Source organism: Mytilus edulis, chromosome 3 (assembly GCF_963676685.1).
Source record: "Mytilus edulis chromosome 3, xbMytEdul2.2, whole genome shotgun sequence".
NCBI lineage: Eukaryota > Metazoa > Mollusca > Bivalvia > Mytilida > Mytilidae > Mytilus > Mytilus edulis.
The window spans coordinates 61,485,464-61,511,228 of NC_092346.1; the positions used below are offsets into that span (position 1 = coordinate 61,485,464).

Consider the following 25,765-nt stretch of genomic DNA (forward strand, 5'->3'; position numbering starts at 1 on the left):
ACCTCTTTCATGATTTACAGTTCGTACATATTTTTAACAAAACAAAACATTTGATTTTTATTAATGATCCATCAAAAGACAAGTATCACAATAATCAGTGATCCGAATTATTTTGTCATTGAACAATTTAAAATGATCCTGAACAAGCCATAAACTTTTAAATGTTTCCTTGTTTCCATAAATTTCAAGAATGTATACCATAGAAATATCTGAATAAGTTTATTCAACTTCAATGTCCTGAATATTAAAAATTTTGGAGAGTTAACGGACTCGATGCCTATGGGCGAACGAACTCAGGGCGAACGTACCTAGGACATGTTATTAGGGCGAACAAACTCAGGGCGAACGAACTCAGGGTGAATGTACTTAGGGCGAACATGTTATAAGGGCAAACGGTCCCGATACCAGAGTGAGGAGATGATTTGCCTACAAATTACAATACGTCAATAGTTCCAACATTAGAAGACTTTAGTGTAACAATTAAACAAATATAACCATAGTTATACAATTAAAATAATATCCATCACATTTGATAAAGAATTTTGAAAAGGAGAAGGCGGATAACCATCACGGATTCAAGGGTTTATATTTATTTCCGCACCTATCACAAGCCGAAGGTGTTTCAGCCTGGTAATACTGTCTTTCTTGTGGTCAGAAACTTTCTGTGCTGATTTTTTAATATCCCCATGAGTTGTTTTGGTTCTAAACATAGCCAAAGCCGAAGACATTAATCTTATAGCATCAAAATGCTACATTTTTTGTAGGAAAACAGTATTTCGTCTGCAATCCTCTGAAAATGGCGATCGGACGATGCGCAGACGCGAATCTTTATTCCGTTTCCGGAAACGGGTTTCTCTAATTACCAATTTTATCATTATTTCCATTGAGCCAAAATGACCGAAATTAGCTAACATTATTATGATTATTAGAGGTGATACTTTTACTGGTTGATAATTTTTCATTTTGCTCAAAACTCAAAACAAAAATTTAATCTGTCTAAAATGAGAAATAGCGAATTTATATAAAAAAAAGTTAACAATGTATTTTTTATCTCACAAAAACAGCTGGGACCAGTATATAACAGATAACAATAAAAAACAATCGGTCAATTTTACCAAAAAACAGATAAAAACAAATTAGTGACAAGTCACTAACAACTTAAAGCACACATTTTTTTACTAAATAACAGTTAACAAAAATATGAAAATGCTTAAAATACATTGATAGGAAAAAATGCCCCCCTTTCAATGAACTTTAAAAAAAATTCTTTTCATTCGAAACTCATGGACCAATTATTCAAATCATTGTAAGACACTTTATATAGATGTTCTTGTCCGAGAAGACAATATATTTGAAATGAAATTGTAACTCGAAAAGAGCATCATTCAGTTTCGTTGCTGAACTTATGATTAAATGGGCACTAGCTGTCAAATTCATGATCATTTATGTTCACCGATTTCACTCAAATTCTCATATTCGACTTACACTAATTAAGAAAGTCTAAAATAAACAATTATTTAACGATGCATATTCTCGAGATTTTTATCAGCATCTTGTGTTTATTTTAGTCTAGACGTCATCTTAGTTAACCATCGAGATGACCTTTCGTAGGCCCGGCTGCCGACGTTTATAAAACCTGTTGTAAACATAAATATAAAAAGATAATGAACTCGTACAATTTGATTTTCTATGTCTGTTTTAATTTATATTACAGATTAAAAAAGTCTTAAATAAACAATTAACGATGCATTTACTCGATATTTTGTATCAGCATCTTATGTTTATTGTAGTCTAGACGTCATCTTAGTCAACCATCGAGATGACCTTCTGCAGACTGATGACGTTTATAAAACCTGTTGTAAACATAAACATAAATATAAATAGATAATAAACTCGTGCAATTTGATTTATCTATGTCTGTTTTAATTTATATTATAGGTTAAAACAATATGTTAAAACTTGAATTTACCTGTATAAAAATGAGTTTTTGAAGAAGAAGAAAAAAACACTTGCAAGTGAATAATCCATTAGCAATGTTTCTTTGCTTCTTTTTTTTACAAAACTGAAACAAATTGGCTTCTAACAGCGATTTTTTATTTCACTATTTCACTTTCATTAAGATTGAACCATAAAAATGTTTTTCTCTATCTCGTAGTTAGTGCCCCTCACACTGAGACAAATCAAATCAAATGTAAATGGTATTGTCCAAATCATGGTCCGTCCACAGTGTGCATTTACACGCCTAAAAATATATATTGATCATATTAAGAAACACACATGATACATTATACAGTATTTTTTTTAATCATTTTCTACATTTGAAAATGCCTGTACCAAGTCAGGAATATGGCAGTTGTTGTCCATTCGTTTTTGGTGTGTTTTGTCGTTTGGTTTTGCCATGTGATTAGGGACTTTCCGATATAGTTTTCCTCGGAGTTCAGTATTTTTGTGATTTTACTTTTTGCCATATATTGAATAGAAGTAAATAAGATACAGAATAAGTACAATTGAATTGATATGTGCAGCGATGCAGCTCGAGTTCCGTGAAATCATCATCATTAATTTATCAATGATGATCTAACTTACGTAACGTACGTATTGTACAAAAATGAAATAATCGAATAAAACGGAGCTACTGTAAAATCGGTTGCTCAACAGCAAAAGTCTCATAAGATCAGTACATAAGAACCTGTATTATGGTTTTCTTAGAGTCTTATGCAGATAAACAACCTTATTTACTTTATAGCATTTATATGCTCATCAGAGGGACGATGCTTCTGGATACACTGTTGCAATATGACCTTTTCTTCAGGTGTCAGAAGCAGAAGAACAGACAACAATTAGACTATAGAAAATATATATAATAGCTGTCAGAAGTATGCATTCACGGCTGTCATTTGTTTTTGGCCAATATATTAATCTATCAGAGTTTTAAATTGTGACAGTTGGTTGTGCTCTACTTTTATGCTGACACGATATCAGGTTGTTTGGTGAATTAGATCATGTGCAGTAATTAAAGCCAACCTTATTTTTTGAAAAAAAAGTTCTGGTATTGGTGTTGAAGGATATGTAGGATGTTACAGTATTATTAGAAAATGTGACATCAGTCAAACGACACACACAAACAAAGAACATCTTGATAATAACCTTGAGCATAAAGATAAGAAGATGTGGTATGATTGCCAATGAAGCAACAGTGCTCATGATCCACATGAAAACACATGACGGACGTATAGATGTAAACAACTATAGACCAACATTCAATCTTCAACAACAGACATGTGTCTTTACAATGTGTTGTTTTTGTCGACTGGTTTCTGTCCCTTTAAACGCATACCATACATCTCATTTAATAACAACTAGATAAACTACAAAGATTCAAACAACCACAGATTTACATATTCAAATTTTATCAAAACACTGCTTCCCTACACGGGCAAAGTTCAATTTTTAGATATCCATTTAACCCTACGATACCCCGGTTCACAATACATTATATTTTTTTATTTTATCAAAAGTTGATATTTAACCCTAATGATAAAAGATTATAACAAGACCAAGATACAGTTAATGAATTGACAAGTCATAAACATTATATATAGATCTGCATACAATATCTCGATTATACCACGTTTATACAGGGATATAGATGAAAAGATCTTCTCGATGGAACCAATTGATCCACGTTTGCTTGCACAAACTATACTGTATTTTCTTTTATTTGTCTGTGGTTTCATTATAAGTATACCGTTAGGAGTATCGCAGGTAAGTAATCGAGAAGAAACAATTCGTATATCGTATATATTCACGTTGGAGTGAACGTGATTCCCTCAGTTTCTGTTTGTTACCTTGATTTGTATGTTTCCATTCGATTTATAATTTTTGAACGTTCATAATCATAGATTATTGTTGATCATCTTAACGAGATTGATATACTCGGCTTGAGCCGGAATGGCGAAAGTGAGAAAAGAAATCGAGGTAAGAAAAGAAATTACCTATTACGACGTTGCTAACTTCATTGACAACGGGCACGTGCTACCTTAGTATCAAGCGATAATTTTTCATATCACTCTACTGTGCTGAGAAAGGAATTTTGCAGGCAGCAAGATCGAGGGAACATTTCGTAAAAAAGCGATAAACTACTGCATTGCCTGAATTTAAACTAGTTTCAGCAACTTTATTATTTCGACCGCTGCAGTGGACAAACATTATGTGAATAGAAAGGACATTCAATAGAAAATAGTACAATAAAAGGACTAAGCTTTTAAATCACGGTTTACAAAAACACAAGCAGAAACAAAACAAAACAAACACACACTGTGCAATACTCAAATATCTATATCGGAAATATTTCAAGTGATTTTATATATTATTTTAGATTTGAAAATTTGAAAATAAATACGTTAGACCATATATATGTTCCCCTTTTCAGATTCAGTTCGACAATTCATGTTTGTTGTATGCACGTTTTAAGGATGGCGTTCTGCAGAAGGTATCTAGTTCAAACAACTGTAATTTCCCTTTGTACATGAGTGTGGTCGGCTGTATACTGTACGGATTGGCAATTGGTAGTTATTATGTGTATGCATTACTCCCATCGAGAAGAAGCCAAACAACAGGGTAAAGTTTAACTAAGTAAAATATAGGAATATTTGACCGAAAATTAAAAAAAGAACATATTTCACGTTCAACGATGTTGACACAATCAAAACAAAGTATTTGAAAAAATGCCATTGACACACAACAGACGACCATATACATGTTTGAGTCTAGGCTCCGTGTTGAAGACCGTATATTGACCTATAATGGTTTACTTTTTATAAATTTGACTTGGATGGAGAATTGTCTCATTGGCACTCATACCACATTTTCTTATATCTAAATATGATACTTCTGAGCACACAATTTGAATTGAGAGACCATAAAGAGTAAAGCATCATTCTCTGGACCACAGTCACTTGACTCTGAAAACAAATATCCTATATACCTTTTTATTAAGGTATATTTGAAATTGGTTTTCAGAGAAGAGTGCCTGCATGTGATCTTGAGAGGCAAACACATATTTGACAGAATAAACTGGTTAAGCGAGTACCCAATCTCGAACCCATTATGTGCTCGAGTTAAGAACATATGAAATTATAAATAAAACATATGAAATCATAAAAACATATAAAATATAAATATATGTGTTTCTATAATTATAAGTGAAGTAAAAGGTTGATGTTGATAAACATGTTCCCTTCCACGCTATGACTTGACATTCTGTGTTCACCTTATTGTGTCATTTCAAAAACAAAATTCAGAAACTTCTCAGTTTTTTAAAATAAGGTTAAGCATGTATATTTTCTGTAGCCATTTTGTCAGTGTATCAACTGTTGTTTAAGTTACTAATCGCTTTTAGTTTTTGTTTCAGAGCAAACATGTGGGTTTTGCCATTTGTGTTAACAAATGCCGTAATGGCATTGACGTCATTTATAGCTGCATGTATGATATCAGTTGGATTTAAAAAGTTTTGCAATGGACTGTTGGAAAATCATGCATTTTATACACAGTAAGAATAGTGGTCTATTGTTATTGTCGATTTCTTTTAATGTTTTGCCTTTTTGTTGCATTGGAAAGAGTATCAACTCTTTTATTGCGTGGTAGCTTGTTCGCCTCGAGTGTGGGAGGCCGAAGGTTGAACCTCGGCCATGCAAAACAAAAAAATTAATAAACGTTAAATTGTTATTTCTTGCTGATCCATTATTGTGTTAAAGAAAAAGAATAAACGGCTTAGAGTCGGAATAATGTGTCCTGGTAGATTTACATGTCTTACTAAGGACTTTAGGGAACTAGCGCGTTGAAAATCCGTCTCAGCAAGTAAGCCTTGTACAAAGCAAGGTTCATATTCGTACCGCTCTTACATGTTCTTGTCATGTGTACGACTGGACATTAACAACCATCAATCCTTCCGCCCATCAATTTATTGTGAAGGGTGGTAAATAAAAGCTATCTCATGTATAAAAGAACGAATCTACATACTATTGCTAATATCCAAGATATTTGATCATTGATTCCTAATAACGGTTCTCTTCCTTTGGTTTTTTTTACAAAAAATTGAATCGTTATAATAAAAATAACAGCTTCTCCCTAACATTCTATATAGTACACAAAATGAAATGTCGGCGATACCGAATGATAACCGTTGTCATTTGTAACGTGCCTGTTTAAAAACAAGCGAAAAGAAACTGAAGAAGACCAGAGGCCGAAACGTCTTAGAATATGGTTTATAACACTATATTTTTAGATCCGAATGCACTTTGACACACATTTCCCCCTATTGTTCCTTATTTACTAGTAATTGGTTATTACCTAATCTCAAAGAGTACATTTTAAAACATTTGTTTCGTTAGGCGGAATCATTTTTATTTCATTTGTGTATATCATAAATAACGTTCAAATGCTTTACCTCTTTAGTTGTGCAGATGCAGAAGGGAGTGAGTGGCATAATGTAAATACTGGCAAACATTTTCATCCTGGACATTACTATCGAATGATGAATATTTCCCAAGTAAGTTAAATATCCAAAAATTCCCCTAATAAACATTGAAGATTATGATACTAAAAAGTAATTGGAATTTTTAGAAAAATCAAGAAAGCGGAGAGAAACTTAAACCGGCAGTTACATGGCAATTTTGTTGCAAGTCCGACTCGCTGCTTTCGTTTGACTCATTTGTAGTATAGAAATAAGGAGGTGTCGTTTAATTTTCAAGATGACAACAATCATCCACAAAAGCAAAAGGATATAATTTAAAGTGGGTCTCATTGGGGTCTAAGCGTGACGCGGGACTGCCAATTTTTTGTAAGCGTGACACGTGAAAGTCAAATTATTGTGGCGTGAAAACGGGAAATTAGGTCTTGCGGGACCCGGGAAATGACAAAAAAAAATGAGAATTGCTTATGTACATAGTGTAAGCGGGATACGGGAATCTGACAAAATAGTAAGCGGGATCCGGGATCGGAACTCCCCCAATGAGACCCCCTTTAAACACAGTTCGATGATACCAGGAATGATTTATATGATAAGCTATGAAAATTTAGGATATAATATTATGTGAAACGATTCAATAACATGATTTAAACGAAAAACGAGTTTGTCAGACAACGAACAACAGCCAGTAAAACCAATGAAATCATAGATGATTGAAAGCCATTTAACTAAAAGATGATCTTTTCTAGTATATAATGCCACACTTTGAAGCAGTAAGTGTAAAGGCATCATAAATGAGCTGTGTAATTCAAAAATATTTCGTGACTGTTGTTTGTCTTTACGTCTTCATTCTCTTTTGCGCACTTTATTTTCAGTCTGTTAACTTACGGTTATCTTTACCTTTTACCTGGTGGACCAGCTCCCCCATTGTATGAAAAACGTGGTTGATTATATAGGAAATCACTGAAGCATGACAGGAGCGGACCCTTCTTTTGCAGTCAGATCCACCTTTTCCCCCTTTAATGAACATTTCTGGATCCGCCACTGTGATCTTACTTTATTGTAGGTCACCATTCAGTGTACTTTTCGCTTTGATTCACTAATAAACCCGGAGTGTATCATGTTTGGTGATACTGATATTGAAATACTTGCAATACTAAGGCTTTTCTACCTTTTGGTCCTCAGTGCTCTTCAACTTTGTTCTTTATTTGGCCTTTTTAGCATTTTTTCGGGCATAACTGATGAGTCTTTCGTAGTCGAAACGCGCATCTGGCACAAATATGAAATTTCAATCCTGGGATCTATGAGTTAATTACTAATTTTAAAGAACTGAAATTATTCAACAGCCACCAAGATGACAGAAAAACATGGACCCAAAAAGTATATAACATTCATTTTACTTACTTATTTAGTATGAAATTCAAAACAGTGTAGCTGTGGCCATTGATTGACCCATCAAAATCATCCATTGACTGGGACAATTTACGTGAACGTTTGTCTGTAACGACCACTGTTCACGACGTACCTACGATAGACATTTTAACTGTGGGGTAACCAAAGGTTTCTTAACGGCTTTAATTATAAAATAATTCGAAAAATTAATCAGGAATAACCTTTGTGTTTTGATTTATATAATTGATATAAATCAAAATATCGTGTTATTTCTGATTAATTTTTCGAATTACTTTATTTAGGTGTTGAGAACCTTTGGTGACCCCATAGTTTAAGTGTCTTTAAAAAGTACATAGTGAGCATTGGTCGTTACATACAAACGTTCACCTAAATTGTCCCAGTCAATGAATGATTTTAATGTGTCAATCAATGGCCACAGCTACACTGTTTTGAATTTCATACTGAAAAGATTAAAATCAGCGACACATGTTACTAACACCAGCTGAGTAGTTAACTGAAATGTGGATGGTGGCACGATTTCATTGCACAATTATACACGTTTGTTAAAAAAACTCATCATAGATACCAGGATTAAAAGTGTATATTTACGCCAGACGCGAGTTTCGTCTACAAAAGAATCATCAGTGACATTCTAATAAAAAAATCGTAAATCGGCCAAACAAAGTACATAGTTGAAGAGCATTGAGGACCAAAAATTCCTAAAAGTTTTCCCAAATACAGCTAAGGTAATCTATTCCCGAGGTAGAAATGCTTTAGTATTTAAAAAAAAAATCTATGTTTTGTTAACCGTTAAAATATAATTATGAACATATCATATCAATGATAACTCAAGTCAACACAGAAGTGCTGACTACTGGGCTAGTGATACCCTCGGGGATTTAAAACTCCACCAGCAGTGGCATCGACCCAGTGGTTGTAAAAAAAAATTTCATTATAGATACCATGCAGGATTAAAAGTTCTTTGTACATTTTAGAATTCAATGATATTTGATATATATTTTCTCACTTTGTAGATTGCATGTTGGATAGCATTTTTGCTATGGGTAGCGCAATTAGCCCTAGGATTTCTGAGATTTTTCAGAAATCGAAAATTACAACCTCAGGGAACTCGATCAGCACCACCAGCTATATCTTCCATCTCCTAATCACTAACAGTGAATTGCCGGTAATGGATTCTACCTCCATCATGTCTACTACGATGACGACTTTATGGATATTCATAATTCTATCTGACAGTATATGCATAGTTTATGAATCATTCACATGCAAGTGAATAATTCGACCTAACTTAATCCGTATTCATGTGACCCTTAGCTGGAGATGGGTAACGCATTTATTCAGTTTAAACAGTATTTTGTTCAAATAAAATTGAAGTTGGATTGGACAGCAGACAAAGCCTTTGTAAGCCCTCTCCATGAAATGACACATATATTCAACTATTAAAAGGAATAGAATGTAAACATTGGAAGTTAAACAAAAATGAACCATTAAATTGACAGAAAATAATTCATATACAGATGAAAAAGATGATAAACAAAACTTGTAACCTTCAGTATGTTTTTTTTATCGTCCAATAATAGAAAAATCCATTATTTTCATTATTATATGGTTCATAACAAGTTCTTAAATTTAAGTATGGAAAAATACACAATTTAAAGATCATTTCTTTAGTCATTGATTATGCATGGTATTTTGTATTTGTTTACAGAAGGGTAAAAAACTAAAATTAACATCGGTTGTATTTTTAAATGTAAACCTTATTGTATGTGTAGTTTATTTAGTTCCTGCTTATAATGGCTGTTGTTGATCTACAGTTGCTTGTACAAACTATACTTTATTTTTGTATATTTATATGTGGATTTGCTATATCTATTCCAGTCGGTGTTACCACGGTAGGTATTTGCCAAACGTGAAGTCATGTATAATTTCATGTTATAATCAATACTATCATATTCACATCGAGATTCTTATGTGTTCATATTTCCCCAATTAATTTTCTTCGTTGTATGTTTATTTATGAATACATACTGTAATGCAATTTAACAAACGAATTATTATTATTACGAACATTTTGTTTTGTATTTTGGACACTGTCTAAAAAGTAAAGTCACAAAAATACTGAACTCCGAGGAAAATTTAATCAAATGGCAAAATCAAAGGATCATCAGTAAAACACATCAAACGAATGGACAACAACTGTCATATTCCTGACTTGGTACAGGCATTTTCTTATGTAGAAAACTAGCTAAACTCTCACTTGTAGGACAATCGCAGAAAATTCCGTTATATTGATAACGATGTGTGAACAAAACAAACAGACATAATAGGTAAAAATATCATAAATATGGGTACAACAGTCAACATTGTTTTATCATCTTAATCACTATAATACAAACAAATATATAAACAAACCTTTATCATGGCACAATAACACAATGCCGGGATGTATAAGTACAGAGCCACGTCATATGTAACAAAGAAACACAAAAAAACATACAGACAAAGCACATCAGCAAAAACAAAAGACAAGAATACCAAAATTATCATAGAGCATTTACACAATGACGGATATATAAGATAAGAGCCACGTCATATATACAAGAAACACAAAAATGCATGTAGACAAAGCATATTAGCAAAAATAGAAGACAAGAATAAGAAAATAATCATAGAACAATAACACAATGATTGGATGTATAAGTTAAACGTGGTATTCATAAAGACATATAAAAGAATGCTTTAACACGTTATCAAGATGACAACCAACGTCAGTACACAGAATCTATACTTCAAGACCATCGTGTATTAGTTGTGAAGATGATAACGAATATTTATCAACAAGGTCCTGGTGCCTTCCAATGAACTTTTATAGAAAAGGGACGATACGTTCTTTGCCATATCTCTTGTTCATCAACTTTCTGATCAGACACTGGTGACGTTTTCCAAAGTCTGAGTAGTTGCTGCATGCTCTTGAATACCGAATAAATTGAGAAATGTATATCCCAGATACAGGTGAAGTTTGTATATTGCTACCAAGGCGGAGGAAATTAATAATTTCAAAATTTGAACCCAATCGGAAAAGTTCAGATTGTTAATGGATAAAACACCATCAATAAATCTAAATTTGAAATGAAATGACCTGGCACCTTTGATCTTCTTGTTTTTCACAAGTTTCTGAAAGAACTCCAATTCATATGAAAATACGAAAAGGTCAGCAAGCAAACAGAGGCGCACCGTTCGTTCCTATAAAAATGCAAAAAAAGGGGTGCGAACTCATAATTCGAAAATAAACTGAAAACGCCAGAGTTAAAAATTAATAAAAAGACAAACAGACATAAAACAAAAAATAGAAAACCAATTACTGAGCAGTACGAACCCCACTACAATCAGAGGGCGATAACAGGTACTCCGGAAAGGTAAGCAGATCATGCTCCACATAAAATACAACGAAAGTTATCGAAAGATAAAGGCAAATATCAATGTAAGTCTTATCATTGAGGCGGCGAACTAGAACGGAAAGGTTTTAACGAAGAAAAAAATTTACTTCTTTAAAATTTGATAGCTTTGATACATATTTATAAAAAAAAGTAAAACAATATATATATATATATATATTATATATTGATCAGTCGAAACCATATTATCTGGTCTTTCTTTTTGCCCGGTCGTCAAATATTCGTACGGTGTTTCTGCCAAATCACTATGAAAGATCAATGACGTTTTTTTTTTAAATTTTACAAGGCGTCAACATTTTTGCATATTCTGTCTTCTAAATAATAAAATTAAAACTTTCTGTATGCAAATATGATAAAGTTTTAGAACGGAGACTTTTAGTTAATTGTCAAACGCATTTTCAGTGTTTTTTGTTAATACCATGCGGGTCAATATGATGTTAAACTAAAAATATAAATAATATATTTGTAAGATATGTTCGTAGGTCTCAGTTTTTTAAGTTGCCAACACTTCGAATAGTGTACTTCATAATTATTCCAAATTAAACCTATACACCATGTACTTTCCTTGGCTATTTCTATGTCCTTTGTGGTCACATTGCTCTTTAATTGTTTCGGTTCTTAAATACATCATCAGCTTTCAAATATTCGGCTTTGATTGTTCCTGATGAAAGAAAAACATCCTGATGAAAGTAAATCATCCTGATGAAAGTAAATCATACTGATGAAAGTAAATCAATGAAAAAACTCTTAAGACGCATGTAGTTATTAACATGATGTTTTCATTCCCCCCTCCATTCCCTCAGCAAAGAAGTAACTTTAGTTGAATAAATTCAATTAAGAATTGAATTCTTCTTTTTTCGAAATTTGTTTTGATTGTCAAAAGGGAAATTCAAAACGGAAAGTCCATAAGCAAATGGCAAAATCAAAAGCTCAAACACATCAATCGATTGGATAAAACTGTCATATTTCTGACTTGATACAGGGATTTTCTTATGTAGACAATGGTGGATTAAACCTGGTTTTATAGTGTTATACTGCATAAACTCATTATAGATACCAGGATTAAAATTTTGTACGCTAAACCTGCGTATCGTTTATGTTATTGGGAAATAATAAAAAAAAAATAATGTAATTTTTGTCTGCAAATCAAATAAAAGTACGGTGAGTTATGTAAGTATTTTAAAAGTTACTAGTATCTAATATTCTTCTTTTGATTTTCGTCTTCGTTTTTTACGAACAAATAATGACGTTAAATAAAATCAGTAACATTTTTTTAATGTATTCACAAAAGACATTAAATCATTTAAATGGGAAAAACACAACATAAATATATATATAGATATATAAGTCTGAAAATTACACCAAACAGTGTTAGAGTTAGATTTTATACTGACAATTTTTTGTCCGTCCCTCAGCGGGATTCGAACTCACACCTTTGATACACTACAGCACCAATCGCTTAGCCTCATGTCCAGCGCTCTAGACCACTCGACCACATCCGCTATATACTTATATAAATATTGGCATTAACCTTGTATCTATATCACTCTTAGATCCAGTGGACATGTATATTGTATGGTTTGTCACTTGTTTAGACTTGTTTGTATATATATATATATATATATAAATAGCTGGACACGGACGGACATCATGTTACTTCAAGATGTGTGATTTGGGAGATAACTGCATATGGGGTATATATCTCCCAATTGATACGATATTCCCGTGCTTGCATTTCCTATCATGTTTTTTTAGATAGAGGTTTGCTGCTCACAAGGAAGCTATTAAACCAAGAGTTCCAAATGGTGAAGTTGAAATCATCCCTTCGTAAATTTTACGGACGCCATCACGAGTTGGTTAACCGTTATGGAATAACCGTTTCACAAATGATATCGGATATGTTCCTTACGTCGTAACTACAATCCCCTGCCCTTTCCCTTTCATGAATATGACCTACCGAATTAGACTATTTACCGGATTTGTAATCACATAAGCAACACGACGGGTGCCACATGTGGAGCAGGATCTGCTTACCCTTCCGGAGCACCTGAGATCACCTCTAGTTTTTGGTGGGGTTCGTGTTGTTTATTCTTTAGTTTTCTATGTTGTGTCGTGTGTACTATTGTTTTTCTGTTTGTCTTTTTCATTTTTAGCCAATTGCGTTATCAGTTTGTTTTAGATTTATGAGTTTGACTGTCCCTTTGGTATCTTTCGTCCCTCTTTTAACGCGTCGCCAGTAAACTTAATTTGCGACCATCAAATCCCCAATTGATGCCATCGGAGCTCAAAATACAATATTGTTATCTCCATTCTAATGAAACTGACAGAAAACAACGTTAAAACATGTATTTAAAATAGGTCATATGAGTGACGTTATCCAATCAAAATGAACGTTACAAACGTTGTTGCATTAGTATGAGTATTTACAGATCCATCCATCAAATAGTTATTGCACCGGCACCATTCTATTTATCTAAAGAGTTCGGTTTTTTTTAGTTTATATATTTTAGTGGAATCCCGGTATAAACAGTATATACGACTGAACATACTTTGTTTTTTATGACATAGATATAAATAATCGATTAAGAAAACATAATTCAGATTCTCGGTAGAAAATATAACTACTTGAACTATTTATAGTATAATATAAAACATTATTCATGAAACTAAGGGAGGGGTTTAGGGGGAAAAGGAGGTACAGTCGTAATTGTGTCATGATACAAATCAAACCGTCCGGATGTCCCCGTGGAATGTAAATATGACTCTATTAGTACTGTTTAAAAGACATTTTTCGTTTTGTTGCATTCTCACCGAAAACTTTTTCTTTCAGAATGGTTTTGAAGGAATGTGCATACTATATGCAGACTTCGAGAAAGGTGATGGTAACTATAAATTTATGATGACGTCAAGCAACAAGGTGAATTGTAATTTCCCCGTCTATATGAGTGTGTTTGCATGCATATTTTATGGACTGGCACTCGGCAGTTATAACGCATATGCAGTTCGAAAATCTACAGCAAACCAAAATATTGGGTATGTACTAACTGTATCAGTTATTCAGACGTGCCTGGAGATTATAAAAAATATCTCAATTTGTATATGCAAAGTAGGACAACTATCTGAGCTTATAAAGGCAATTTAAGGAAATATAGGTAACCGTGATGACTGTCTTCAACAATTAAGAAATACCCATACCGTATACGTAGTCACCTATAGGTTGCACTTCTGTAAATGTCGATATGAAATTTCCTATAGTAACTCCTTTTACGGATAACACTGTACCACTTTTATTATGAAGTTTTGAAAAAATATATATCCTAAAATGGAAAGTTCATAAGCACTACTATATTTTTAAAGGTCAAAGTATAGGGCTGTGCGACATATTTTCAATGATATATGCCCCGAACTTCTAAGAGTTTAAACTTACACTTAAATTCACTTTTAAGCAATGTCAGTTGATATTTTGTCATCAGAACAACCAGAACTAGACACACATTGTGAACTACTATGGGCAAAAGTAGATATAATTGGAGTCAAATCTATCTACATTGGGGCTTATCATAAACCTTTAACTTTGACTAAAACACTAACCAAACTAAGCAAATCATTACAGAGAATACCAACACAAAGTAATATCTGGCAACTTGGAGATTTCAACCTCCCTAAATATGACTGGGTTGAACAAGAACTGAAACCAAATTGTAAATTTACAAATACATATAACAACATTTTTGATATCATGAATGACCATAATCTTAAACAGGTTGTACATATACCAAAAAGACATGAAAACACACTAGACTTGATTTACCTAAATCAGTTTTCACTCGTACAAAACATAAAACACTACCAAGTTTTGGAACATCAGACCATAACATTGTCTTTCACGAAATGAACATCCCAATGGGTAGAAAAATGAAGACCCCAAGAAAATTAAGTCAATACAAAAAAAGCAGACTTGGACAAAATACGCACAGAAGTAAAAAAATCCAAGATGAATCCTCTTTCTAACACTAACTAATAACACCACAGAAGAAAAGTGGACACTGATAAAAAATAAAATATATTCCTTGGCTAACACCAGAAACTACGAGACTAAGAAGAAAAAGAGACAGAATACATAAGAAAATAAAGGCAACGAAAACGGAGAATAAATCAGATACTATCAAAAAGCACAGATCCTTAAAACACCAAGTACCAAAGTAAACCAAGCAAGAAATTTTGGTCATTCATAAAAAACTAGATAAGTGAAAACATGCGTGTATCACCACTAAAGGTAAATGGTATTACAAAAACAAACCCTCAAGATTAGGCTGAAGCACTAAACCATTAGTTTCACTCAGCATTTACCACACTTAATCCTTTGAAACTATCTCACATTTGTGAACTAAAATAATTAAAATCAACAACACACAAATTTGAAATGAAGCAAATAAATATCACCCAAGAAGGAATATCTAAATTACTAAAAAATTCAAAACCCATCTAAAGCAATTTGTCCAGACAAAATATCACCTCATTTTCTAAAAGAAGTTCATCAAGAAATCTCACCTATAATATCTTTCTTGTTTAACTCATCAGGAAATACAGGCACAGTACCAAACGACTGGAGAGAGGCCATGGTTATACCAGTGTTAAAAAAGGAGCAAAATCTAAACCTGAAAATTACATGCCCATCTCTCTAAAATGCATTCTTAGTAAATCATTAGACCACATAATCGTATCATCCATAATGAAACATCTAGAAAATCATGATTTACAAAACCCACTGCAGCATGGTTTTAGATCAAAAGTTAGCTGCGAAACACAACTTTTAACATTCACACAACAAATACTTGATTATATGGAAAAGGGTAAACAATCTGACGTAGTTTTCATGGACTTTTCAAAAGCGTTTGATAAAGTGGACCATCAAAGACTTATTCTAAAACTGAAACGCATGGGAATAAATAACAAAATATCAGATTGGATAGAGGCATGGTTATCACATAGATCTCCAAAAGTGGTAGTTGACAGTCACAAATCAAATAGCTGTCCTGTACTGTCAGGCGTTCCTCAAAGCTCTCTGTTCTAGGCCCATGTCTGTTCTTAATTTACATAAATGACATGTCAGACAACCTCATATATATTTATAACAATATATAACAAGTCTAAAAGGGTACAACATCACCAAAAACACAATAAAACGAACAATATGTTAGATATTGGTAATGTTGTAGCCTTTTAGACTTGTTATATATTATATTTTGTAGTGTACTGAATCATGTTTATATGATCCATCGCCCCGTAAGATTTATCGTTGACTATTTATTCAGTCATTTAATATATTTATAACAATATATATATATATTTAACAATATGATCACTAACTGACTGTCACACCCTTCAATCAGACCTACATACATTGGAACAATGGGAACAATAATGGCTTATGTCCTTTAACCAAGACAAATGTGAAATCATCCACACAACAAGAAAACATAAACCAATATATAGATACACACTACATGATCATATTTTAAAATCCACAGACTAAGCAAAATATCTTGGCATTTCCATCACTAAACGATCTGATGCAAATGCATCACTGAGATTTATTAAAAGAAACGTCAAAACCAACAGCATAAAAACAAGAGAAGATGTAACGGTTTATTTCTTCCTCTGTGATATTTTATCCTGAGGATAGTTTTTCCCGGTAATTTTTTTCCAGGCATGGTATTTCAGAGGTTGATTTTTTCCAGAGGAGTGGAAATCTATCTGTGTTATGCGGATAGTATATACCGGTATATATTTGCCGTACTATATTTCACAGAACCGCGAAATAGAGTCCCATTAACTACCATGTAAGTTACTCACAATCAATATATACCTGACTATAATAATAAAATGTTTCACAAAGGTATACTAAATTTGCATAATTTATCAAAGGGAGGTAATTATGAGCAATTTATATTTTAAAGACATTAATATACTATATTTCTGAATCTATTTCATAGTGAAATTTTTCTTTGAATCTTATTTTTTATATATTCATTTATATAAAACGATGACTTACAACTTGATTTAATAAGACAGATAACATTTCACAGGTAAAAACTATCCAGCTGTTAAACATGCTTTTGTTCCAATATATTGTTATGCTATGATTTATCTGATTTCCATATAATCAACAACTACATCTCTGTCCCCAGACAAAACTATTTATATAGTTAAAATATCATCATAATCAAATTCTTCTATTACTGTTAACAGTAGTAATGCAACTATATTTCTACCTTACTTTTAAATTAAAATTTGTACTGAGATCTGAAAACAACTCACTTTTACATGAATTTCACTAACCTTATTTAATCATGGTATTATTTTCACAATTACGATCTTTGAAATTACTTCTGGTTTTCTTCCCTATGTTTCATGATAATTTTCTTTTTAAAAGGATAATATTGACTTAAATATTTCAGGAAATTTTTTCAAGGATAATTTGCGAAATTATTCCCTATTATAATACATTTTTTTTAACAATTTCGCTTTGTTTCAAATACACTATTATTATTTCATAGTATTTTTAAAGAATGAGTTTTTTCTAATAACTATTCAATAAGTTAACTACCTAGATAGAATTTCACGACAAAGGAATAAATATCCCAGGGAAATATTTTCCTCCGGATAAAAAAATAACAACAACTACTGTGACATTTTTTCCTCCGGATCAAATTTCACCCGGATATAATTTTGCTTTACAAAATCGCTTATAAAACATATTTCAGACCAAAAATAGAATACTGTAGTGTCGTATGGGACCCCTGGCAGAAACAACAAATACATAAAATTGAAATGATTCAGAGAAGAGCTGCCAGGTATACACTCAATCAATACAGCTACCAAAGTAGTGTAACAGCCATGCTTGAACATCTAAGCTTGCCAACACTACAGTTACCATGCTATATAAAATTCAACATCAATTAGTTTCCATACCAGTCAATAAATACTTAATACCATCAAAAGAACATAAATTCATACAGCCATTCTCTCCCACAAATTATCATTTAAATCAATTTTTGAACAAAAAGGTTGTGGAATTCCTTACCATACCAAGTAGCCTGTAGCCCAGATTTAGAAGCCTTTAAGTCTGGTGCAAAACCACATATGTATTGCTAAATCGTGTCATGTTTTTAACTATATACCAAAAAATCAAAAAAATGATTTTTATAGTATAGTAAATATGTTTTGATTTTAAAGGAGTAGGTCCGGTAAGGACCCATTTTGGCCTCAAATTTCAGGTTCATCTGACAAAAGATTTTAACCACTTTGTTAACGCTTAAGTGTCTATTTCATTTGAATCAATTATTTTATGTGAAAGATTTTAACTGATTTAGTCATCAAAAACGATCCGATTCAAGCTCAAATATGAAAAATCTACCAAATATGCCGAAAAATGTCACTTTTCAGATGGTTTTTTGTCAAAAATGAAAGTGGCCGCATCCATGTTTTTAACTAAAATGCTAGAACTGTGAGGATTTCAGTAATTTAGCATGACTTAATGGTGCTAGTACCCGATATATGAGCATCGTATTGTTAAAATCAGCCCAGATTTATGTAGCAGAAGCATTATACTGTCCAATAAATAACTAAAAGTTTACATTTTAACAATTTTGTAAAACTGCTATATTTTGGGGCCAAAAAAGGGTCTTACTGGACCTACCCCTTTGTTTCCCTAGTATGTGCCTTCTTGTAATGTTCAACATATTGAAGTTAAGAAATATTATGTAGATGTAGATGTAGATAGAAATTCTGTACTACTCCTTCCTTGACTTTTTTTTTCGATTTGACCGCTGAGGCATATGTATATTAACTGGTTACATTCACAAGTTATGTGTCTAATAGACGACATATAGAGATCATATCTAGGAACTAGTACGTAAACAAAATTAATTACATATGAATATTATATATCTCCCAATACGAGGCTTGGTTCGTGAAACAGCTGTATTTACAAAGTGCAACCTATAAAAAACCCAGACACAAGTATCTATTTATTGAAATAATTTTATATCTCTACCTGTGTGACGTTGACATTCTGACGTCAAACACGCAATTCTTCGTCAGAGTTAAAGTTAACCTAACCATTCGGTCCCAGTACTTAAAATCTTTCAATCGTTTATGGGTGCATTTAACGCATATAAATAGAGTTCAAAATTAAGAAAATAAAATCAATGAATGAGGTTGTTCAATTTGATATATGCCTTTTTGTGCTTTGTTATTATACATAAGATTCTTGTGGTACTTGTACATCCTGTCATTATGTTATTGTTTATGGTGGTTTTGTATTCTTGTCTTTCATTTTTGCTGATGTGCTTTGTCTGTATGCTCTTTGATGTTACTTCGATACATATAGCGTGGCTCTGTATTTAAACTTCCGTTATTGTGCCATTGTAAAACATGTTTGTATGCTTGCCTTTCATTTTTGCTATGTGCTTTGTCTATATGCCTTTTAATGTTTTTCTGATACATAAATGACGTAACTCTGTACTTATACATCACGTCATTGTGTTATTGTACTATGGTGAATTTGTGTATTCTTGTCATTAATATTTGATTATATACTTAGTTATATGCCATTTTGTGCTTCTTTGCTACATATTTATTGTTTTGGGATTAAGATTATAACACAATGATGATTACTGTTCCCCTATTTTTGACATTTTAACCTATTATATCTGTTTGTTTTGTTCACACATCGTTGTCAAGATAATGGAATTTGATGCGACTGTCATACAAGTGAGGGTTTATCTAACTATAAAACCAGGTTTTATCCACCATTTTCTACATAAGAAAATGTTTGTATCAAGTCAGGAATAAAACAGTTGTAATCCTTTCGTTTGATGTGTTTGAGGTTTTGATTTTGCCATTTGATAAGGGACTTTCCGTTTTGAATTTTCCGTTTTTTTTTGTAATTTGACTTTTTATTGTTGAAATTTGAAAAAAAGTTTTGTCCTGCGTTCGAGAATGTTTAGATAGCCGGAACATCATATTGTAAAATCAATGTTATTCTATTCGACTATACATTGGATCATTTAATCTGATGACATTTGACTGAAAAATGTCGATGTTACCCTTCAGAAGCCGTGAAGCTTCTGAATGTGTAAAATCTAGCAATATTTTAACATACACTTTTTTCTTCTTTGTTTTGTAGGTCAGAAATGTGGGTTATGCCATCTATGTTGATAAATTCTGCTATTTCCGTGATGGTATTGATCAGTGCATGCATGATAAGTGTTGGTTATAAATTATTCTGTGATAAGCTGGAAGAATACTCTAATATAAAGACGTAGGTTCATGTCTTCTCATTGTATTTATTTAAAAATTGAAATGAAAAAGATTTTGCTAGAGATACTTTTAAATGTTTTTCCTGTTTAGCATATATAATGGAGTACTAGAATGTTGTTCAAAACTCATCAAATATATGAGTCTTTTAATGAGGAACGTCATATTGGCATTTTCTCTCTTAAATTATACCAAATAAGACTTTGACATCCAAAATCTAGAGATAAACAAACAGTCAATCTTCCAAACAATTCAACATATTATAAATAGTAAATAATGTATAGATATGAAAGTATCAATGATATTTCGTGTTAAAATAATGGATGAATAAATATATAATGTCGTTGGTCCGTGAATTTGTTTTAAATGAAAACCCGATAATTTACCAGAGATAGGAATATAAAGAATTAAAAAGGGGGAAATAAATTAAAAAGCGAATACGTAACAAGTAAAGAAGAAGGGATAAGCATTGATCAGGTAAGGAATAAGGAATAAGGAATAATTATCGAATAGGTAACGAATAAGGAATAATTAACGAATAGGTAACGAAAGGAATAAGTAACGAATAGGTAACGAATAAGGAATAAGTAACGAATATGGAATAAGGAATAATGAATCAATACCCAACTTGACCACTCTCGGGAAATAAACGTCCACATACAGTAGTATTTATCCAGTGGTTGTAAAACTCGTCAAAGATGCCAGGCTTGTACCTTGGCGCGACAGATGTGCGTTGGTCTACACAAGACTGGCCAGCTAAAATCAAATTGTATTTCCCAATACATACCAGAAACGACTTTTCGAATTTAGAAAATATCATAGCTTTAAAATATATGTACTTTGTCGGAAAAATAAAATTTGATTTCTACCAGCTTTAGAAATAGGACGTAAAGGGAGGTTCGCAGACGTTTTCACCTGTTACGTAGCGAGTACACATATCATTTCTATTTCTGACAGTGTACATATGTTGTTTATATCTTGCAATTTACACCCAACACTTAATTTTTGTAAATCCAAACAGTTGTATCTAAGTTATCGACGTACTTTGAATGCCGACCGCGAAAAAGAATCGCAAAATAAACTGTCACATAAAAAAACATCACATCATCGTTTGTCCGATATGGAAGCAGTTTAAAAAGCATACTTTAATTAATTTGTGCAGCTGTTATTTAAACAATAGTTGTCTAACAACAGGAAGTATTTTCTAGTATATTGTTTTTTATCAAGAGTATCACGAAAGTGCTTCGATTTTAAATACTGATACAAACGCTATTACTATTGATTTCATATTTGAAGGTGTGGTGATGGAAAAATCATTCAGTTTACTGACAAAAAAACTTCAACAAAATTTACACCTGGAAACTATGCTAGACTACTGACTGTTGCACAGGTGAGTACTTGGTTGCAAGGTAAACTATTTTAGTATTTCATTCGATATACAAATAAATAAATGTGGGCATTGTATATTTTACTGTCAATAACAAAAATATACATTAGAGTCCAAATGACACTTTTAGGTCGATATACGACTTTCCGCAATGAGCAGAACCCACACTCCGAAATGACACAATGTAAAAAAATAAAAAAATAAATCAGACGTCTTGATTAAACAATAAAAGTAATACAAATATGAGAGACAACAACAAATTAAAGGATGCATACATGGGACAGGTTCATATAGAATGTAACAAAGTTAAATATGTTTGTGAGATCTCAATCCTGCTCCTTAGACTTAGACAGTGATGTAACATCCCAACATAAGAACAAACTGGTAAAGATCCATTAATGTAAATGCAAAGATATACTCATTAGGTTAGAACGCTGCCTTGTGTCAAAGAGGTATTCTGTTTGAGTCCCCAAGGAGACAATGCAATTTATTTTTGATACGAATCATGTTCATCCTTTACATAACAGTAGCTTTCCAATGTACAAATCTCATAAATCGATTAAGAAAATACATTATTTGAACTTAAAAAAAGCAATACCGGATGTGTCGGCAAGTGCTTCGACAGTGTAGGCATTTCCTGATATGCACGCGAAAGAGTAAAATAATAACAATACCGAACTTCGAGGAGAATTCTAAACGAAAAGTCCCTAAACAAATGGCAAAATCAAAAGCTCAAACACACCAAAGAGTGTACAACAACTGTCCTATTCCTGACTTCGTACAAGCATTTTCTAATGTAGAAAATGGTGGATCAACACTTAGTTAAAATATGTCCGTCAGACTATAACCGGTGTTCTGTAATCAAATATATATCTAAGACATGTAGTCCCCTTTTAATGAAGTTCATATACTTATAGAGTGAACATGCACAAGCTTAACGTAGTAATTGAGTAGACGCCATAAACTGGGACAGAGAGTATGTTGCTACTGAGAAATGACAATTAGAACGTTCATATGATCATGTTTGTAATATATTCTAATTTGAAGACCTCCGTATCTGTACAAACGGAATAATATGTATACCCGGCATTAACAACAACATTGAAACTTCGTTTTCGGTATTACGGTATTTATGGTAGTTAAAGTTTACACAACTTTGTGAGAGAACTTTTCCTCAGAAACGTCTTTGTTAATTTCTACCTTCATCATCATGTCGCATTAATTGTTCCGGAGAAAAAGTTATCAGCTCATTGTTATATTTCAGATTGCTTGTTGGACTGCTTGTTTACTCTTTCTGTTGCAAGTTGCTCTTGGAATATTGCGTTTTCATAGAAACAGACGACTTCGCCAATCGTCAACTGACAGGGAAAGGATTGCGAATGTGGAACCAACTGCTTAAATGTTTGATGTTGAACAGAAAATAAGAACTTACGATTTCGTTGCATGTCCATATATTTCCCTATTATCATGATTATTGTAGATGTACGATAAACTTATTTTTTGGAATTAAGCTATGTTTTGCAAATTTTTTGGCTTTGCATTTTGCTTCAAACTTTGACACATGGTTAAGTTTTCAGTTGAAATATTTTCCTAATTTTGTCTAACAAAAATTTCATCAATAATAAGTATGTACGTCAAACGCTGTTTAAAAGCAACCAATCAGATACGCTCGAATAAAAATGTTTACAATGACAAATGAAATACGAAGTTGAAGAGCATTGAGTAAATTTTTTTTCTTTCTAAATACCTCAGGGGTAAACTATTCCTGGAATAGAAAACCTTTTGTATATTAAACAATTAAAGACAATAACAATCAAAACCAAGGAGTAAACAAAGACTCACAAAACCAAAGGACATGTACATCAACAGTTATAAATAATAATTAAGAAACAACACGAACTGCACTAAAAACCGGGAGTGAAATCAGGTGCTCCAGAAGGGTAAGCGTTTCCTGCACCGTATACGGCACCCGTCGTGTTATTTCTTTGTTCAGTTCGGTAATGATGGAAGGTTATTATGACTGAGGAAGAATATCAGATATGATTTCTGACACACTTTTGTCATAATGGTCAATCAGCTCATGATGGCGACCGTAAAATTTCTTGAGTGATGACCTTAATTTGATTGATTCATAGCTCTTAAAGTTTTTGTGATATAACCACATCAATGATAGTTCATGTCACCCTAAAAATGCTGTTATCTTGGATTTTGATACATTTAAGAATAAATATTCATCAGCAGGGGGCATCAACCCAGTGGATGTAAACACAATCATTAAAGATGTCAGGTTTAATGATTTTGCACGCCAGAAAATATAAAAGACCATTCTAATATGACGTGCTTCTTTTGCTTTGTGAATAAACCCATGCTCTAAACCAATAAAATTTGTTTGGACATGCATATATTGACTACTGCAGAATAATGAATTTTATCAAATTGGCATGTATTTAATATATTTTATTAACTTAAAACATTTCCAAACTCTGAAATGATGCACATGTTGTTACTAATTCATTTATAATGACTGTAAATAAACTCATCATAGATACAAGGATCAAAATTGTATATTTACGCCAGACGCGCGTTTCGTCTAAAAAAGACTCTTCAGTGACGCTCGGATCAAAAAATGTTTAAAAGGCCAAATAGAGTACAAAGTTGAAGATCATTGAGGACCAACAATTCCTAAAAGTTTTGCCAAATACAGCTAAGGTAATCTATTCCTAATGTGTTGCAATTCGAAATTGACATATTTGACCTAGATACGACAACTGTTTATGCTGGCTGTTCAAAACTCCTCCCTCTGAAAAATCATTACTTGTTTACAAGCAAAAAAGAGAGGTTCATTGAATAGCCTACATAAATGCTCTACACTTATACACATCGGACATAGAAATTACCTTCATTGTCCTAATCAGAATCGAAATAATTGATGCAAGCTATACTTTATTGTAGTTTTAACATGGGTATGCATTATATTTGTGTTATTTTAGCCCTCACTATCGCTCGGGCAAAACTAATTACGAATATATTGCCTACCCATGTTAAAACTACAATAAAGTATAGCTTGCATTAATTATTTCTTAAAATAACGTACGGAATCATAGAGGATTGTTGGAAAGCTGACCTAATAGCCTGTGTTATCTATCCCGTGGTAGAGAATCCGTTGCCCGTGTTTTGAACAGATCGAAGTTTCGAAAAGTTTTGATAATTATAAATTTTAACAATATCAATGATAGAAGTCAAGTTCAAATAATTTACGCAAAGCGTTGGTATCTGATTTAAGAGAGGCGAAAGCTACTAAAGGTATATCCAAACTCACGAGTAGAAAATAAACTGAAAATCAATAAAAAACGAAAAACAACGAAAAGACAAACAACAGTACACAAAGTAAAATAACAAAAATACCGACCTCCTAGGAAAATCCACATCAGAAAGTCTCTACTCAAATAGCTAAATCAAAATCTCAAATACATCCAACGAATGGATAAAAACTGTTACGACTTGGTACAGGCATTTAATGATGTAATATTGTGAATTAAACCTGGTTTTACAGCTAGCTAAACATCTTACTCGTTGGCCAGTCGCATATAATTCCATTACATTGACAACAAGGTGTGAACAAAACAAATAAAGGCAACAGTAGTATACCGCTGTTCAAAATTCATAAATCGATAGAGAAAAAACAAATCCGGGTTACAAACTAAAACTGAGGGAAAC

General features: G+C 32.5%; 3 protein-coding genes across 45 annotated transcripts in view; 2 read left to right on the forward strand and 1 right to left on the reverse strand.

Annotated features, from left to right (window-relative positions):
• The window catches only part of LOC139517028 (ral GTPase-activating protein subunit alpha-1-like), a 66,537-nt gene extending 65,723 nt beyond the window's left edge, over positions 1-814 (reverse strand). For all 43 annotated transcript variants that reach the window (XM_071307614.1, XM_071307613.1, XM_071307603.1 and 40 more), the window contains exon 1: positions 602-814. In XM_071307614.1, coding sequence (XP_071163715.1) covers positions 602-728 — 127 coding nt within the window. In that variant the 5' untranslated portion in view covers positions 729-814. The remainder of the gene's footprint in view (positions 1-601) is intronic.
• A 2,748-nt stretch (positions 815-3,562) lies between these two features.
• LOC139517025 (transmembrane protein 179B-like) lies at positions 3,563-9,518 on the forward strand. The gene is made up of 5 exons (XM_071307566.1): positions 3,563-3,765; positions 4,433-4,620; positions 5,414-5,551; positions 6,457-6,550; positions 8,896-9,518. The coding sequence occupies exons 1-5, from the start codon at positions 3,667-3,669 to the stop codon at positions 9,025-9,027; spliced, it is 651 nt and encodes a 216-aa protein (XP_071163667.1). The 5' UTR covers positions 3,563-3,666; the 3' UTR covers positions 9,028-9,518.
• A 116-nt stretch (positions 9,519-9,634) lies between these two features.
• LOC139517024 (transmembrane protein 179B-like) lies at positions 9,635-23,558 on the forward strand. Its single transcript, XM_071307565.1, has 5 exons — positions 9,635-9,774; positions 14,168-14,370; positions 20,531-20,665; positions 21,958-22,051; positions 23,313-23,558. The coding sequence occupies exons 1-5, from the start codon at positions 9,676-9,678 to the stop codon at positions 23,445-23,447; spliced, it is 666 nt and encodes a 221-aa protein (XP_071163666.1). The 5' UTR covers positions 9,635-9,675; the 3' UTR covers positions 23,448-23,558.
• The last annotated feature ends 2,207 nt before the right edge of the window (positions 23,559-25,765 follow it).

Coding starts and splice junctions, on each gene's coding strand:
- LOC139517025 (XM_071307566.1), top strand. CDS start 3,667: ATGGAACCAATTGATCCACGTTTGCTTGCACAAACTATACTGTATTTT. Junction 3,766..4,432: donor TACCGTTAGGAGTATCGCAG/GTAAGTAATCGA, acceptor TCCCCTTTTCAG/ATTCAGTTCGACAATTCATG. Junction 6,551..8,895: donor GAATGATGAATATTTCCCAA/GTAAGTTAAATA, acceptor CTCACTTTGTAG/ATTGCATGTTGGATAGCATT.
- LOC139517024 (XM_071307565.1), top strand. CDS start 9,676: ATGGCTGTTGTTGATCTACAGTTGCTTGTACAAACTATACTTTATTTT. Junction 14,371..20,530: donor ACAGCAAACCAAAATATTGG/GTATGTACTAAC, acceptor TTTGTTTTGTAG/GTCAGAAATGTGGGTTATGC. Junction 20,666..21,957: donor GAATACTCTAATATAAAGAC/GTAGGTTCATGT, acceptor TCATATTTGAAG/GTGTGGTGATGGAAAAATCA.